The 17,023-nt window shown below is 41.4% G+C and overlaps 1 protein-coding gene across 7 annotated transcripts in view; it reads left to right on the forward strand.

Annotated features, from left to right (window-relative positions):
* PARP4 (poly(ADP-ribose) polymerase family member 4) overlaps positions 1-17,023 on the forward strand; it is a 165,351-nt gene that overhangs the window by 31,341 nt on the left and 116,987 nt on the right. For all 7 annotated transcript variants that reach the window (XM_080662135.1, XM_080662138.1, XM_080662139.1 and 4 more), the window contains 2 exons: positions 6,512-6,672; positions 10,248-10,385. In XM_080662135.1, the coding sequence (XP_080518261.1) occupies positions 6,512-6,672; positions 10,248-10,385 (299 nt within the window). The remainder of the gene's footprint in view (positions 1-6,511; positions 6,673-10,247; positions 10,386-17,023) is intronic.

Consider the following 17,023-nt stretch of genomic DNA (forward strand, 5'->3'; position numbering starts at 1 on the left):
AGGTAAAGATAAAAAATTATGAACAACAAAGTGACAACAAATACATATCTATCAACAAGTGAATCTAAAAATCAAATGAATAAAAAATCTGATGAACAGAATAAACTGGTGAATATAATAGAATCAGGGGCATAGAAAGGGAGTAGACTGACAATTCTTGGGGGGAACTGAGTGGGGGGGGTGCGGGAAGAGATTGGACAAAGATCTTACACCTATGGACGAGGACAGTGGGGGGCGGGGGCCTGGGGTGGGGTGGGGAAGCAGGTGGAGGGGAGCTATGGGGGGAAAAAGAGGAACATCTGTATTAATCTGAACAATAAAGATTGAAAAAACAATAAATAAAAATAAAATACGTTGGGAGAGATGTTTTCAAATCTGATGAATAAGATAACACTGAATCATAGAAGTTATCTATAGAGTTTACTCAAAAATAAATTGTGAGCCATTTTAGAATGCTTTGAGTCCTTAATGGAGTTTTTTCTGAACTATATTTCCAAACTGGAATGTGTTGGAATAGTAGTACAGTAAATATGTTTAGAATTGCTACCCTGTAAAATAATTTTTCACATAAGAAGATGAGTTAGGATTCTTTCTGCAAAGAAACCAAAAGTTGCAACTGACTTGAACAATGAGGACATTTATCACCCCGTATAACAAGGAGTCCAGATGTAGGGAGGCTGCTGGTCCAGTTCACTTCACGGTTACACCTCTGACCTACCGGTGAAGTGGCAGCTTCCCTTTGCCTGGCTCCCCTTGCCATCAGCTTACAGGTACAATATATTTTGTAGCATCCCACCGGGAATATATTTTTTGATGTCTTTTAGAAGAAGCCCATGGCAGACTTTTATTTCTTTGGTCAGAATTGAGTTATGTACATTTCTAAGGGAATCCCTGGCCAGGAGATTGGAGTTAGTGACTGCTTGGAAATGGTTAGTCCCCCTCAAACTGTGGGATAAGGTCAGAGATGAGTGACCTAGATTTCAGAGGAGTTTGTAGATCTGAAATTTTGCATGTTTGGGGCAAAGTCTAACTTTGAATGGATTCTCAGAGGAGTCTGTAAAGCAAAATAAGTGAAGAATCAACAAATGAGATGAACCAGTAAATGAGATAATATAGGACCCTTCCAAATGTAAATACCACAATTTGTCTCACATCCAGCATGAAGAACCTTAGTCTTTGGTTTTGCTACTGAGAGGGTATGTATGCTGCCCATCCAGATACTTTTTAATTTAAATTCTATATATTCAATAGATCATATATCTCCATAATTTAAAAGTCAAAATTATACTAAAAAAGTACACTCAGAAAATTTCTATTCTACACTTTCCATTCTGACCCATTCCTATTCCCCACCCTAATAGATAACCATTTTTACTAGTTTCTTGTTTGTCTTTGCATAGCTTCTTTATGAAAATCAATATGAATGAAAACATAGCATATTATTTTATATAAAAATAGAAGGTGGAATAATCTATATATATAAAAGCATAAGTGACTGTTACCACCGGACGATCCAATGACTGGACCACTGGCCAGTAGCTATGATGCACACTGACCACCAGGGGACAGATACTCAACACACAGGATCAGGCTCCCTCCTGTCTGGATTGGGCCTGCAGGGATTGGGCCGAAACCGGCTATCTGACATCGCTCAAGGGGTCCCGGATTGTGAGAGGGCACAGGCCAGGCTGAGGGACCCCGTTGGTGCACAAATCCGTGCACTGGGCCTCTAGTATTTAATAACAATGAATAAAAATGATAATTACTCCCCCTCCTCTATTTTTATATAAAAAGTAGTGTACTACTTTACTGTTCTGTACCTACTTCCCTCATTTAATATACCTTACACATGGAGATTATCCTTGTAGTATTCCACTGTGGGATGTGCCAGATTGGTGGGTATCCCCTATCTCCATACATTTTGATTGTTTCCCTATCACAAACTGTGCCACAGTGAATAACCTTGCATGTTTGTCATCGCCTACTTGTACAGGGGTATCTCTGGGATGTGGCCTAAGCAATCAAAGTGATGGCTTAAAGGATGTAACTGTGATACACTTCGATGATTCACTCCCAGGGGTGATAATGTTCTATCCTCCCACCACCAAAGCATAAGTTTCTATTGCCTATATTCCTACCAACAGTGTATTTGTCAATTTTAGACTTTATCAATCTATGGGTAAGATGTGGACCCTCTGTGTGGCAAGCCAGAGTATATTTTTAAACGGTTAAGGGACGGTTGTGTTTCTTTTTCTGTGAACTGTCTACTCATGGTCTTTGCTTCTTTTTCTTTGGGGTCTTGGTAATTTTCTTCATGATTTTTAGGTCCATTTTCTTTATGATCTTTATCAGTTGAGGAGCTTTGTCTGTGATGTGAGTTGCAAATGTTTTCTGCAGTTATTTGGTTATTTTACTTTAGTTATAGTGAACTTGGTGGTGGTGGTTAAACTTGTTCTCTTTCATCATACAGAAATTTTTTACTTTTCTTTAGAAAAATGCATCAATTTTTAAAAATGTATTTTTCAATTACCGTTGCCATATCTATATTTATAAAAGCCCAGTGACTGGAATGGCAGAACAACCAGAATGACTGGTGGTTATGATGTGCACTGCAGCAGCCAACCAGCCTGATCCGGACCCTGATCGCCCCCGCACCCCCCCCCCCAGGCCAGCCTGGCCCCCGATCGGCCCCCAACACCCCAATCAGGGGCAGGGCCAGCAGGCCAACCACTCACAGCCCCTCCCCCTCTGCCGACATACCCCAGTGGGCTCCCATTGGGGCGGGCCGGCCAGACCCCACCCATGCACAAATTCGTGCACCGAGGCTCTAATAATATTATATTAATTTCAGGTCTACAACATAGTGATTAGACTTACATAACTTACTAAGTGATCACTCTGGTAAATCTAGTATCCACCTGGCATCATACATAGTTATTATACTACTACTAGAGGCCCAGTGCATGAATTCGTGCATGGGTGGGGTCCCTTGGCCTGGCCGGCAATCAGGGCCATCTCGCCCAGTTCCAATTGGGGCTGATTGGGGCCGGCCAGCCGGGGGGAGGGACTGCAGGAGGTTGGCCAGCCATGGGGAGAGACCGTGGGAGATTGGGGCTGATCAGGGCCGGCCAGCTATGGGAGGTTGGCTGGTTACGGGAGGTTGGTTGAGGGAGCACACTGACCATCTGGCTGGCCTTGGGGGAGGGACTGCGGGAGGTTGGCTGGCTGTGGGAGTACACTGACCACCATGGGGCAGCTCCTGCGCTGAGCATCTGCCCCCTGGTGGTCAGTGCACATCATAGTGACCGGTCATTCGATTAACCAGTCGTAATGGTCACTTAGGCTTTTACATATCTTATAGATATATTGACTATATTCCCTGTGCTATATTTTACATCCCTGTGACCATTTTTGTAACTAGCAATTTGTACTTCCTAATCCCTTACTTTATGGCTGGTGGATTTGAATTATAGTTAGAAAGCCCTCCCCATGCATCATAAAGATGAGTGGCAGCATAATGCCTAGTGCTCTCCTTCAATAGCCCTTTAGTCTCAAAGATGCTAAAAGCAACACACTCACCTATTAAATCTAATTCAGATTATCCAGGAGCTGTGTTCCCTCCTCCAAGCTCAATGACCTAAGAGTATATTAATCTTCGTAGGTTCCTGCTTAGGGAAGAACCCCATATCTTATGCATTTTTTTTCCAAATATATATTTTTATTGATTTCAGAGAGGGAGAGGGAGAGAGATAGAAACATCAGTGATGAGAGAGAATCATTGATCAGCTGTCTCCTGCATGCTCCCTACTGAGTATTGAGCCCACAACCCAGACATATGCCCTGATTGAGAATCAAACTATGACATCCTGGTTCATAGGCCAATGCTCAACCACTGAGCCACAACGGCCAGACTCTTATGCATTTTTTAATCTTTCAAATCTAATAGATGACTGGCATATAAAACATGCTTAATGAATTTTTGTTAAGCAGAGTTGACCTGCTGTCTGTGGATCTATCTAAGTTCCTGTGTTGTCACTGTCCCTTCCTTACTGTGGGATCTTGAGCAATTATTTTATTCAGAGTCTCACTTTCTTCAGCTATACATGAAGGCAATAAGATATAATAGTAATAAGTCCAGTGTTATAGTGTAGGTTAAAGGAATAATGTACCCAAAAATATTTTATGAACAATGAAGTGTTATTATAATGTACACTATTATTATTATCATATTATCATCAAGTATTTTGCTATCACTGAGGTAAGTGTATTACCTTTAATATGCTACTTACAAATTGGACAGATACATGCAAAAAAAAAAAAAAGAAACTAGACCACCAACTTACACCATACACAAAAATAAACTCAAAATAGATAAAGAACTTAAATGTAAGATGGGAAACCATAAAAATATTAGAGGCCTGGTGCACGAAATTCATGCATGGGTAGGGTCCCTAGGCCTGGCCAGCAATCAGGGCCTATCGGGGCCTTCTGGCTGCCAGCCCGGGGCCTTCCTTCTGGCTGCCGACCGGGGCCTTCCTTCATTCCGTACTGCCCCCTGGTGGTCAGCGCACATCATAGCAATCGATGGAACTCCCGGTGGAACTCTTGAGGGAACACTTTGCATATTAGCTTTTTATATATACAGATTAGAGGAATCCACAGGCTGCAAAATCTCAGACATATGCTGAAGCAATATCTTCACCGATACAGCTCCTAAGACAATGGAAACTAAAGAGAAAATAAACAAATGGAACTACATCAAAATAAAAACCTTCTGCACAGCAAAAGAAACCATCAAAAAACAACATGAAAGCCCACTGCATGGGAGAACATATTTGCCAATGTTATCTCCAATAAGGGTTTAATCTCCAACATTCACAGGGAAATCATACAACTTAACAAAAGGAAGATAAACAACCCAATCAAAAAATGGGCAATGGACCTAAATAGATACTTTTTGAAAGAGGACATAAGGAAGGCCAAGAGATATATGAAAACCTGCTCAAAGTCACTAATCATCCGAGAGATGCAAATCAAAACTACAATGAGGTACTATCTCATAACTGATGAATGACTATCATCAACAAATCAATAAAGGACAAGTGCTGGGTAGGATGCAGAGAAAAAGGAACCCTTTTGCACTGCTGCTGGGAATGCAGACTGGGGCAGCCACTGTGGAGAACAGTATGGAGTTTCCTCAAAAAACTAAAAATGGAACTCCCATTTGACTCAGTGATCCCACTTCTAGAAATATATCCCAAGAAACTAGAAACACTAATCAGAAAAGATATATGGACCCCTATGTTCATAGCAGCACAACTTATAATGTCTAAGATTTGGAATCAGCCTAAGTGCCCATCAGCAGATGAGTGGATTAGAAAACTGTGGTACCTCTACACAATGGAATACTATGCTGCTGTAAAAAGGAAGGAACTCCTACCATTTGCAACAACATGGATCGAACTGGAGATAATTATGCTAAGCAAAATAAGTCAGTCAGAGAAAGATAAATACCACATGATCTCACTCATTTGTGAATTATAATGAACAACATAAACTAATGAACAAAAACAGATCCAGAGACAGAAGCATCAATCAGATGCTCAAACCTCAGAGGGAAGGTAGGGGAGGGGAGGGGTAAGGGGGAAAGATAACCAAAGGACTTGTATGCATACATATAAGCATAACCAATGGACAGAGACACCATGGGGGTAAGGGCATGAATGGGAATGGGGTGGGGGGAATGGGGGGATAAGGACACATATGTAATACCTTAATCAATAAAGAAAAAAAAAAACCTAAAAAAATGCCACTTACAGTACAGGAGATATTAGTCAAGAGCTTTGGCCCCTAGCCAGTTTGGCTCAGTAGATAGAGCATTGGCCCATGAACTAATGGGTCCTGGGTTTGATTCTGCTTAACAGCACATACCTCTGCTGCAAGCTTGATCCCGGCCCTGGTTGGGGCATGTGTAGGAGGCAACCGATCAATGTATCTCTCTCACATAGATGTTTCTCTCCATCTCTCCCCCTCCCTTCCACTCTCTGAAAAATCAATGGAAAAATATGTTCAGGTGAGGATTAACAACAACAAAAAAAGAGCTTTGGCTAATAATCCTGGCTGCTGTGGCTCAGTGGTAAGAGCATTGGCCCCCACACTAAAGGGTCTCAGGTTCAATTCCCAATCAAGGGCACATACCTTGGTTGCATGTTCATCTCTGCCCCAGTCAGGGCACGTGTGGGCGGCAACCAATTGATGTGTCCCTCACATCGATGTTTCTCTCTCTCTCTCTCTCCCTCATTCTCTCTCCCCTTCCCTCCTTCCCTCCTACTCTCTCTAAAAAAATTTTTAAAAAATCAGTGGGAAAAATATCCTCAGGTGACGATTAACAACCAAACAAATAGCTTTGGAGAATAAAGGTTATTTTTCAATCTTTTTGAGAAAGTGTAACGTGATATAAATATTTGCATACGTGATAATTCTAACATCTGTGTATCATTTTTATCCACAGCTAATAAGAGACATGGTTAATGTCTGTGAAACTAATCTGTCCAAACCCAACCCGCCATTTCTTGCCAAATACCGAGCTTTGAGATGCAAGATTGAGCATGTGGAACAGAACTCAGAGGAATTTTTAAGACTTAGAGAAGAGGTATTGCAAAATAATTGCAGGTAAGCATAAGGAAATGGGTTTGGATCTGTTCTTCTGTAATGCTTTTTCAGATATGGATACAGAGCCGATTGCCACAATTACTTAGATACATTAATTCTCAGTAACAAGATAACTGTGTTGTGATGACCAATTACTTTTGTCTGTGTTTATAATAGTAGGCAGTATGCTATGCTTGAAAACACTCCCTACTATTCTGCTCTGATTTCAAGGTTACCCAATCTTGATGAGAATTACATTTTAAAAATTTAAATCAAAGGGTATTTAAGTTTGTGTTTGAAGGGTGTTATATAAGAAAATGCACCTAAATAAGATTTTAAATTACAAAAAAAAAAATATGTGTATGGCAGTTTGTAAAATAACCACTCTGGCATAAACACCTGGAAAACTTGTCAAAAGCTATGGCTCCCCTCAATGTCAGTCACATCTGCTGCCTCATTGACTGTGCACGTTCCTATTTCTTGTGCTGGTGTGCATTCTGCAACCTGGGGCAGCAAGAGTAACAACAAACACAGATAATCAGCTGCTCAGACAAGCCCTCAGTGGTGTGTTAGTACCTCTGTGGAATCACCTCGGCTAAAGGCTTCAAAGGTTCAGAAACAACTTTTATTGACTATTCTCAAGGGTGGGAACAACTTTCATTGGCTTGGTTGTTCAACCTATGGCAGCACTCCTCTGCCTGCTGTCTCTCTTTTGGGTATTGCTGGCATCTTGGATCTCAGATATCATCCAGGCAAACCTGCATCAGCCTCACACACGCCTTAGAGCCAAAGGTGGTGCATGACAGCTGCTCATACTTGCAGAGGCCAGTGGGTAAATTTTTAGAAATTTTGTTAACTGATTGTTAAACCATTAGTAACTTGAAATCAGCTCTGGTAGGATAATTTACACCATGGAAGTCAGCAAATGCTACAAATCAGATCTTGTGTAGGTTTTGCTGTTGTTAGGAGTTGGTTTTCCAGCACTCCACTAGAACCAGACCCAGCCATGCCTCCCCATTGGATGGATTCAGACCTATCTCAAAATATGTTCTGTCTCCCTTGGGTGATCATCCTCAAATTCCATTCCCAATACCACTTCCCACCCACTAAGATGGTTATATTTTTAAAAGTGGATAATTATACATGTTGGTAAAGATGTGGAGAAATAGGAACCCTCACACATTGCTTGTGGAATGTAAAGTTGGTGCAGCTGCAATTTGGTGATTCCTCAAAAATTAAACACAGAGCCCTAACTGGTTTGGCTCAGTGGATAGAGCGTCGGCCTGCGGACTAAAGGGTCCCCAGTTCGATTCCGGTCAAGGGCATGTACCTTCGTTGCGGGCACGTCCCCAGCGGGGGGGTTTGCGGGAGGCAGCTGATCAATGTTTCTCTCTCATCGATGTTTCTAACTCTCTATCTCTCTCCCTTCCTCTCTGTAAAAAATCAATAAAATATATTTTTTAAAAAAATTAAACACAGAATGATTGTTTGCCTCAGTAAGTTCACTCCTCCTTATAGACCCAAAATAACTGAAAACAAGTACTAAAACAGATACTTGTACATGAATGTTCATAGCAGCACTATTCAAAAGCCCAAAGGTTGAAACAACTGAAATTCCAAAATTATGTTATATACATATAATGGAATATTATTCAGCCATGAAAAGGAACGAAGCACTTGCACATGCTGCAACACAGATGCACCTTGAAAACATTATGCTGAGTGAAAGAAGCCAAACATGGAGTCAAAGGGAAGGATGAGCTGAGGAGGGGAGTGCAGTTCAACCATCTAATGTGAGTCAAGCAAGCCCTTAGAGATCTCACCTCCTGCCCCCAAGTATTTATACAACAAAGGTGGGCCTCTTTCTAGGGAGAGATTCTGCTGCTGGGAAAAATTTTATTTTCTCCATTTCATTTCACTAATAATGATTTTTTAAATATATTTTTTGTTCTAAAATTTATATTCCTTGTTGAAAATTTAGAAACTATATAAAAATATGAAGAGCCCTGGCTGGTGTGGCTCAGTGATAGAGTGTTGCCTGCATACCAAAGGGTCGTGGGTTCCATTCCCAGTCAAGGGCACCTACCTGGGTTGCAGGTTATCCCCACCCCAGTCGGGGCATGAGCTGGAGATAACCAATTGCTGTGTCTCTCTCACACTGATGTTTCTCTCTCTCTCTCTCCCCTTCCCTCCCTTTCACTCTCTAAAAACCAATGAAAAAATGTCATCGGATGAAGATTAACATTAAAAAACATGAAGGGAATCAAAGATCACTCCAAATCTTCCCACCCAGAGATTATATAACCACTGTAAATACTTTGGTGTAGAACATATTCCAAATTGAATTATTGATTCTCCTCTTCACCCAGTGATGTCCTAGTAGGCCAGCTCTCTGAATAAAAGTCCTGATTTATAATATTTGCTGATTTCTGTGGTGTAAATACTCCTACCATAGCGCATATCAAGCTACTGACCTGATACCACTGAGTGTGGAGCTGGGAAGACGTGCTCAATAAGCTTTCATAACCCCTTGGTACTTACAACTCTTTCCCTCAGTAGTACCCCAGTCTTTCCGCTGTTTCCCCATTTTAGCCACCCACCCTGAGCCACTGATGATTCTCTCTCTCTCTCATCCCCACCTCACCACATGTTCTGTCTGTTCTGCCTCCAAATATCTTTAATTCACTGGTTTTCTTTTACAATGTTGCCATCTTTAGTGCAGAACACTGTTATCTCCTTTATACCAACCACCCTTCCTGATGTTCTTGCAACTCCTGCCCTATCCAGTGTTTTCCCATAATGAGCAGTTAGATCTTTAAAATATGTACTACACCATCTTCCAATACATGTCACCTCCAAAGAGAGGCCTTTCTTGACCACCTCTCTGAACCTGGTTGGTTTGTTGTTTTTTAATCCTCATCTGGAGATATTTATTCCATTGATATTTTTTTAGAGAGAGTAGGAGGGGGAGAGAGAAAAACAATGTGAGAGAGACACATCAACTGATTGCCTCCCACACTTGCCCCAACTGGGGCAGAGATGAACATGCAACCAAAGTTTGTGCTCTTGACCGAGAATAAAACCCTCAACCCTTCAGTCCTCAAACTGACGCTCTAACCACTGAACAACCGGCCAGGGCCTGGTTGTTTCTTTAGCAGCACTTAAAATCAGGCATTTGTTAACTTGTTGATTTTTATCTTTAATTAGAATGTAATCTCCATGAAGCCCCAGAGACCATGTTATCTTATTTCCAGTGCCTGGCAGAATACTTGGCACAGAGTCTAATCATTGAATGCATGAGTGAATGAATGAGCTCATTCAAACTGTGTATTCTCTATAGCATATATATGATAAAATTTTGGATCATACTATGCATATAGTTTTGTAACCTACTATTAAAGTTTATATTTTATTATAAGTTTTACTTCATAGCTTTATTTATTTTTTCAGTGTGATTTTTTTTTTTAATAGTTGGAATGGCTGCATAATATTTTGCAGATAAAATGTGTTATAATTCATTGCATCAGACATTTGGGCTGTTTTGTGGTTTCTGCTGATAATGATTTTTCACTTTGTTTTTCTTCTAATTCTTATAGTAAAAGTCCAGTGAACATCCTGCAGGTATTTAGAGTTGGCAGAGTGAATGAAACCACAGAGTTTTTGAGCCAGCTTGGCAACGTGAAGCCCTTGTTGCATGGCTCTCCTGTGCGAAGCTTTGTGGGAATCCTGTCCCGGTAAGAGTGCACCATCTTCACTTGCCAAGCTTTTCAGCCTCACAAATGTGGAGTGTCTTACATTTTTTTTTCAAGCAAAATTTTTTAAAATATATTTTTATTGATTTTAAAGAGGAAGGAAGAGGGAGAGAGATATAAACATTAACGATAAGAGAGAATTATTGATCGGTTGCCTCGTACATGCCCCCTACTGTGGACTGAACCCTGGCATGTGCCCTGACCAAGAATGGAACTGTGATCTCCTGGTTCATAGGTCAACACTCAACCACTAAGCCACACTGGTTGGTCTCAATTTTTTTTATATATGACATGGGTCTTGTCAGTTAAAATCAGCCAGCAAACTGTATTCCAGAGGAAATCGAACATTTTGCATTATAAGTACCTGGTCTATAATTTAAATAATGTGTTTATTATTATATACTAGAGGCCTGGTGCATGAATTTGTGCACGGGTGGGATGGGGTGGGGGTGGGGTCCGGCTGGTGGTGGGGAGGGGACACAGGTGGTTGGCCGGCCAGCCCCACCCCCGATCAGGGTGGGGGGACCAATCAGGGGCGGGGATAGCCAGCGGGAGGGGCCATGGGCAGTTGGCAGGCCGGCCCTGTCCCCTGGTTGAACTCCTGGTCAAGGGGACAATTAGCTCTTTATTATATAGGATATTTTAAGTGCAGTGTATGGATAGGAATTGCTTCTTGAAGACAGTATCATTGAAGAAAGGTGATTATCAGCCCTGGCCGGATAGCTCAGTTGGTTATAGTGTCATCCTAATATATGCCCATGTTGTGGGTTTGATACCCATCAGGGCACATACAAAAATCAACACATGAATAAGTAGAACAACAAATCCATCTCTCTCTCTCTTTCCCTCTCTCTCTTTCTCTCTCTTTCTCCCTCCTCCTCTTCCTCCTCTGTCTCTCTCTAAAATTCAATAAATAAAAATTTAAAAAAATAAAGGTGATTATCTATTTTATGAGTTTTCCATGTGTATCTAATCTAAGGATAGTCCAAAACTTAAAGAGAAAGATCTAATTAGAATGTCCAGACTACTTAACACCACTATAGTTTTTTGTTTGCTTTGAGTAAACACTTAATATTAAGACTTAAATGAAGTCATAAGAAGCAGAGGAAAATATGATTTAATCTGGATCCTTAATTAAATACGTAATAAGAAACTTAAAAAGAAACATACAAGATCCATCAGGAAAAAACTTTCTACACTCTTTGAGGGATCCAGAAGACACTTGCACTTATCAGAAGGATGCCAATTTTTCTTGAATTAACCTGTAAAATTAATGGTAACACAGTAAAAGTATTAACAAGATTTCCTTAGAAGAAATAAAAAGCTGATTCTACAGCACATGTTTTTCTAAAAATTTGACATTGCCAGGGTTGAAAACGAGTAATGAGGGAGGATTAACCAGACTACACATTAAAAATGCGTTATAAAGCTATATTAATTAAAATATGAGGTGGTGTATAAATAGATGCATGAACAGAATAAAGAGTCCACAAATACACAAAAGTGGAGTATTTAGTGTATGATAAAAGTAGCTTTTATTTCTGTGGAAGAAACATCATTTCTTCAATGCTATGTATTGGGATAAATGGATAACCACCTGGGGAAAAAGTAGAAAATTGGACCCTTATCTCATTTCTTACTTAAATAAACTCCACATGGGGTAAAGATTTAAATATTAAAAATAAAACTGTAAAGATACTAAATGAAAAACCGGAGAATATAAAAAATAATAATCTTTGAGTGGGAATGGCTTTTCTAAGGAGGACTAAAACTCAAAGCCATTTTACAAAATTAATTCCCTCTCATAATACAAAATTCAAACTGTAGGTATTTGTATAATAAAAGGCAGACATCTCCTTTTCCCACTTTCCCAGAGATAAACGTGAACCGTCTGAATGCCCACAAGTCCAATAGTAACTACAATGATCTTGAGCAGGGGAAAAGTGCAGGTTGTGTTGGGCTTAAACATAGTCTGGCTGAGCACTGAGGGGCTTGGGCCTGAAGGATGCTGAGCCTAGGAACAGGAAAAATGGCCAGCAAATCAGGGCTACTCAAGACAGTGATGAGAACCATTCACCAGTGAACAGGCCATAGCCTGGGTCATTTTCATGGCACCTGGAACTTCTCTGTGGGGTTACTTTGAAAATGTATTTTTTTTCATTTCATACTATTTATTTGTTGTCTTTTAATTGGTGTTTTTATTTTTATTCTATTTTTTATTTTTTAAAAAAATAATAGAATATTTTATTTTATTTTTTTTTATTTTTATTTTTTAAATATATTTTATTGATTTTTTACAGAGAGGAAGGGAGAGGGATAGAGAGTTAGAAACATCGATGAGAGAGAAACATCGATTAGCTGCCTCCTGCACACCCCCTACTGGGGTCATGCCCACAACCAAGGTACATGCCCTTGACCGGAATCGAACCTGGGACCTTTCAGTCCGCAGGCCGACGCTCTACCACTGAGCCAAACCAGTTTCGGCTAATAGAATATTTTAATAAAAATATTTTTTCTTGAACATTAACTTACCAGACACTGAATAACCGCACAAATTAATAAGCATAACACAAATAAACCTATTTTTCTTGTTCTCTGAAAGTGAAATACTTCCTGTTGTGCATACCAAACAAGTCAGTACAAGACTAATGACATTGCAATCAGCTGCTAAAATATTCGCTGCTGGTATTAGTGGAGAGAAATGGTGCACCTGTGCATAAGGTGCGTAAGGGAAATGAATGCAACACGATTATAGTAATCAGTCATTAGCGAACGTTGTAGTTCGTTATTAATAACTAGTGGCCCAGTGCATGAAATTCGTGCACATTAAAAGGGGATTAATTAGGGGAAATAATTTAACATTGCTATTTGCCCTTTCTCTATAATAGAAGTGTCAGAGATGAAAGAAAATTAGTAAAATGTATATGAAAACCTTCCTCCTGTCAGAGTCTGGGGCACACCACGGGACCCAGAGTCAAGTCCCCGCCCACCCACATTCGCCTCAATATCGCGTGAGATCCAGACCTGTCCACTTCCCCCCCCCCCCCCCCCGCATTGGACTAGATCCAGACCTGGCCATTCCACCTTGTCAAGCCCTGCTGGGCAGGGGACGTAGCCTCAGGTCCTCTGGCCAGGCGCCAGGGCGGGGGGCTTGGCCTGAGATCCCCCAGCCCAGACCAGGGCGGGGGGCGTGCCTTGAGGTCACCCATCAAGCCCTGCCAGGTGTGGGACATGGCCTGAGATCCCCTGTCAAGCCCTGCTGGGTGGGGGGCATGGCCTGAGGTCTCCCATCAAGCCCCGCCAGGCAGGGGTGCGCAGCCTCAGGTGCCCCGGCCCAGCACTGGGAGGGGGCACAGCCTCAGGTCCCCTGTCAAGCCCCACTGGCAGGGGGGTGCAGCCTCAGGTCACCTGTCAAGCCCCGCTGGGTGGGGGGCATGGCCTGAGTTCCCCCGACCCAGCACTGGGGGTGCACCTTGAGGTCCCCCGTCAAGCCCCGCTGGGTGGGGAGCACGGTCTGAGGTCCCCTGTCAAGCCCCGCCAGGAAGGAGGGCGCAGCCTCAGGTCTCCTGGCCCGGTGCTGGGGCAGGGGGTACGGCCTGAGGTCCCCCGGCCTGGTGCTGGGGTCGGGGGAGCAGCCTGAGGACCCCTAGCCCAGCACCAGGACGGCAAGCACACCTTGAGGTCCCCCATCAAGCCCTGCCTGGTGTGGAGCGCGGCCTGAGGTCCCCTGTCAAGCCCCACGGGGGTGGGGGAGGGCATAGCCTCAGGTCCCTGCTGATTGTTCGTTAAGGCTCCTTATGGGAACTTGGCCTCAGCTGTGGGTGTAACCATCTTTGTGATGGAGTGATGGTTAATTAGCATATTCCCTCTTTATTAGATAGGATTATTTATAACAGGATATTGTAAAAATTAAGTTACGAAATTTTTTTGGAAAAATTTTTTGTATTTTAGTTTTTTAAATCTTTATTGTTGAAAGTATTACACATGTCCCCTTCCCCCCCAGTTGACCTCTTCTAGCCCACCTCCACCCCCAGCCCCCACCCCAGGTCTTCACCCCCCTATTGTCTGTGTCTATGGGTTATGCATATATGCATACAAGGTCTTTAGTTGATCTCTTCCCTCTCACCCTCCCTCCCCCGCCTTCCTTCTGAGATTCCACAGTCTGTTTCATGCTTCATGTCTGGATCTATTTTATTCCTCCATTGATTTTATTCCTTAGATTCTACATATGAGTGAGATTGTGTGGTACTTGTCTTTCTCTGACTGGCTTATTTCACTTAGCATGATGTTCTCCAGGTCCCTCCATGCTGTCTCAAAGGGTAAGAGATCCTTCTTTTCTACTGCTGCATAGTATTCCATGGTGTAAATGTACCTCAGCTTTTTTATCCACTCATCTACTGATGGGCACTTGGGCTGTTTCCAGATCTTAGCTATTGTGCTTTTGAAATGTAAATGGCCATCTTAGGTGCCTGGCTTCCTTTACTCCATGTTTTTTTTTTTTTTTATCTTTATTGATTAAAGTATTATATATGTGTCTTTTTCTCCCCATTGCCCCCTTCCCCCAGCCCTGGCTCATGTCCTCACCCCTCTGGTGTCTGTGTCCATTGGTTATGTTTACATGCATGCATACAAGTTCTGTGGTTGATCTCTCCCCCTTACCCCTACCCTCCCCTACCTTCCCTCTGAGATTTGAGCATCTGATCGATGCTTCTCTGTCTCTGGATCTGTTTTTCTTCATCAGTTTATGTTGTTCATTATATTTCACAAATGAATGAGATCATGTGATATTTATCTTTCTCTGACTTATTTCACTTAGCATAATGCTCTCCAGACCCATCCATGCTTTGCAAATGGTAGGAGTTCCTTCCTTTTTACAGCAGCATAGTATTCCATTGTGTAGAGGTACTATAGTTTTCTAATCCACTCATCTGCTGATGGGCACTTAGGCAGCTTCCAAATCTTAGCTATTGTAAATTGCGCTGCTATGAAAATAGCGGTGCATATATCCTTTCTGACTGGTGTTTCTAGTTTCTTGGGATATATTCCTAGAAGTGGGATCACTGGTCAAATGGGAGTTCCATTTTTCGCTTTTTGAGGAAACGTCATACTGTTCTCCACAGTGGCTGCACCAGTCTGCATTCCCACCAGCAGTGCACAAGGGGGTTCCTTTTTCTCCGCATCCCTGCCAGCACTTGTCGTTTGTTGATTTGTTGATGATAGCCATTCATCAGGTATGAGATAGTACCTCATTGTAGTTTTGATTTGCATCTCTCGGATGATTAGTGACTCTGAGCCTGTTTTCATATATCTCTTGGCCTTCCTTATGTCCTCTTTCGAAAAGTATCTATTTAGGTTCATTGCCCATTTTTTGATTGGGTTGTTTATCTTCCTTTTGTTAAGTTGTATGAGTTCCCTATAAATGTTGGAGGTTAAGCCCTTATCAGAGATAACATTGGCAAATATGTTCTCCCATACAGCGGGCTTTCTTGTTGTTTTTTTGGTAGTTTCTTTGGCTGTGCAAAAGCTTTTTATTTTGATGTAGTCCCATTTGTTCATTTTATCTTTAGTTTCCATTGCCCTAGGAGCTGTATCAGTCAAGATATGTCTGAGATTTTGCTGCCTGTGGATTCCTCTAATATTTTTATGGTTGCCCATCTTACATTTATGTCCTTTATCCATTTTGAGTTTATTTTTGTGTATGGTGTAAGTTGATGGTCTAGTTTCATTTTTTTGCATGTATCTGTCCAATTTTCCCAACACCATTTATTGAAGAGACTGTCTTGACTCCATTGTATGCTCTTGCCTCCTTTGTCAAATATTAATTGAGCATAGTGGTTTGGTTTGATATCTGGGTTCTCTATTCTATTCCATTGGTCTATATGTCTGTTCTTTTGCCAGTACCAGGCAGTTTTGAGAACAGTGGCTTTGTAATACACCTTGAAATCTGGTATTGAGATCCCACTACTTTGTTCTTCTTTCTCAGGATTGCTGTGACTATTCGGCATCTTTTTTTATTCCAGATTAATTTTTGGAGAGTTCTTTCCAGGTCTGTGAAATCTGCCGTTGGCATTTTAATAGGGAGTGCATTGAATCTATAGATTGCTTTGGGTAGTATGGACATTTTAATGATGTTGATTCTACCAATCCATGAACATGCTATGTTCTTGCATCTGTTTATGTCCTCCTCTATCCCTTTTTTCAGTGTCCTGTAGTTTTTCAAGTACAGGTCTTTTACCTCCTTCGTTAAGTTTATTCCTAGGTATCTTAATTTTTTTGGTGCAATTGTAAATGGGATTTTTTTTTAGTCTCTCTTTCTGTAAGTTCACTACTGGTGTATAAAAATGCCATACAATTCTTGGCATTAATTTTGTAGCCTGCTATATTGCCTAATTCATTTATTAAGTCTAATAATTTTTGATGGAGTCTTTAGGGTTTTCTATATACAATATCATGTCATCTGCGAATAATGACAATTTTACTTCTTCTTTTCCAATTAGGATGCCTTTTACTTCTTCTTGTCTAATCACTGTGGCTAGCACTTATAGTACTATGTCGAACAGGAGTGGTGAAAGCCGGCATCCCTGTCTTGTTCCTGTTCTTAAAGGAAATGGTTTTAGTTT

Source organism: Plecotus auritus (assembly GCF_963455305.1).
Source record: "Plecotus auritus genome assembly, chromosome: 3".
NCBI classification, from domain to species: domain Eukaryota; kingdom Metazoa; phylum Chordata; class Mammalia; order Chiroptera; family Vespertilionidae; genus Plecotus; species Plecotus auritus.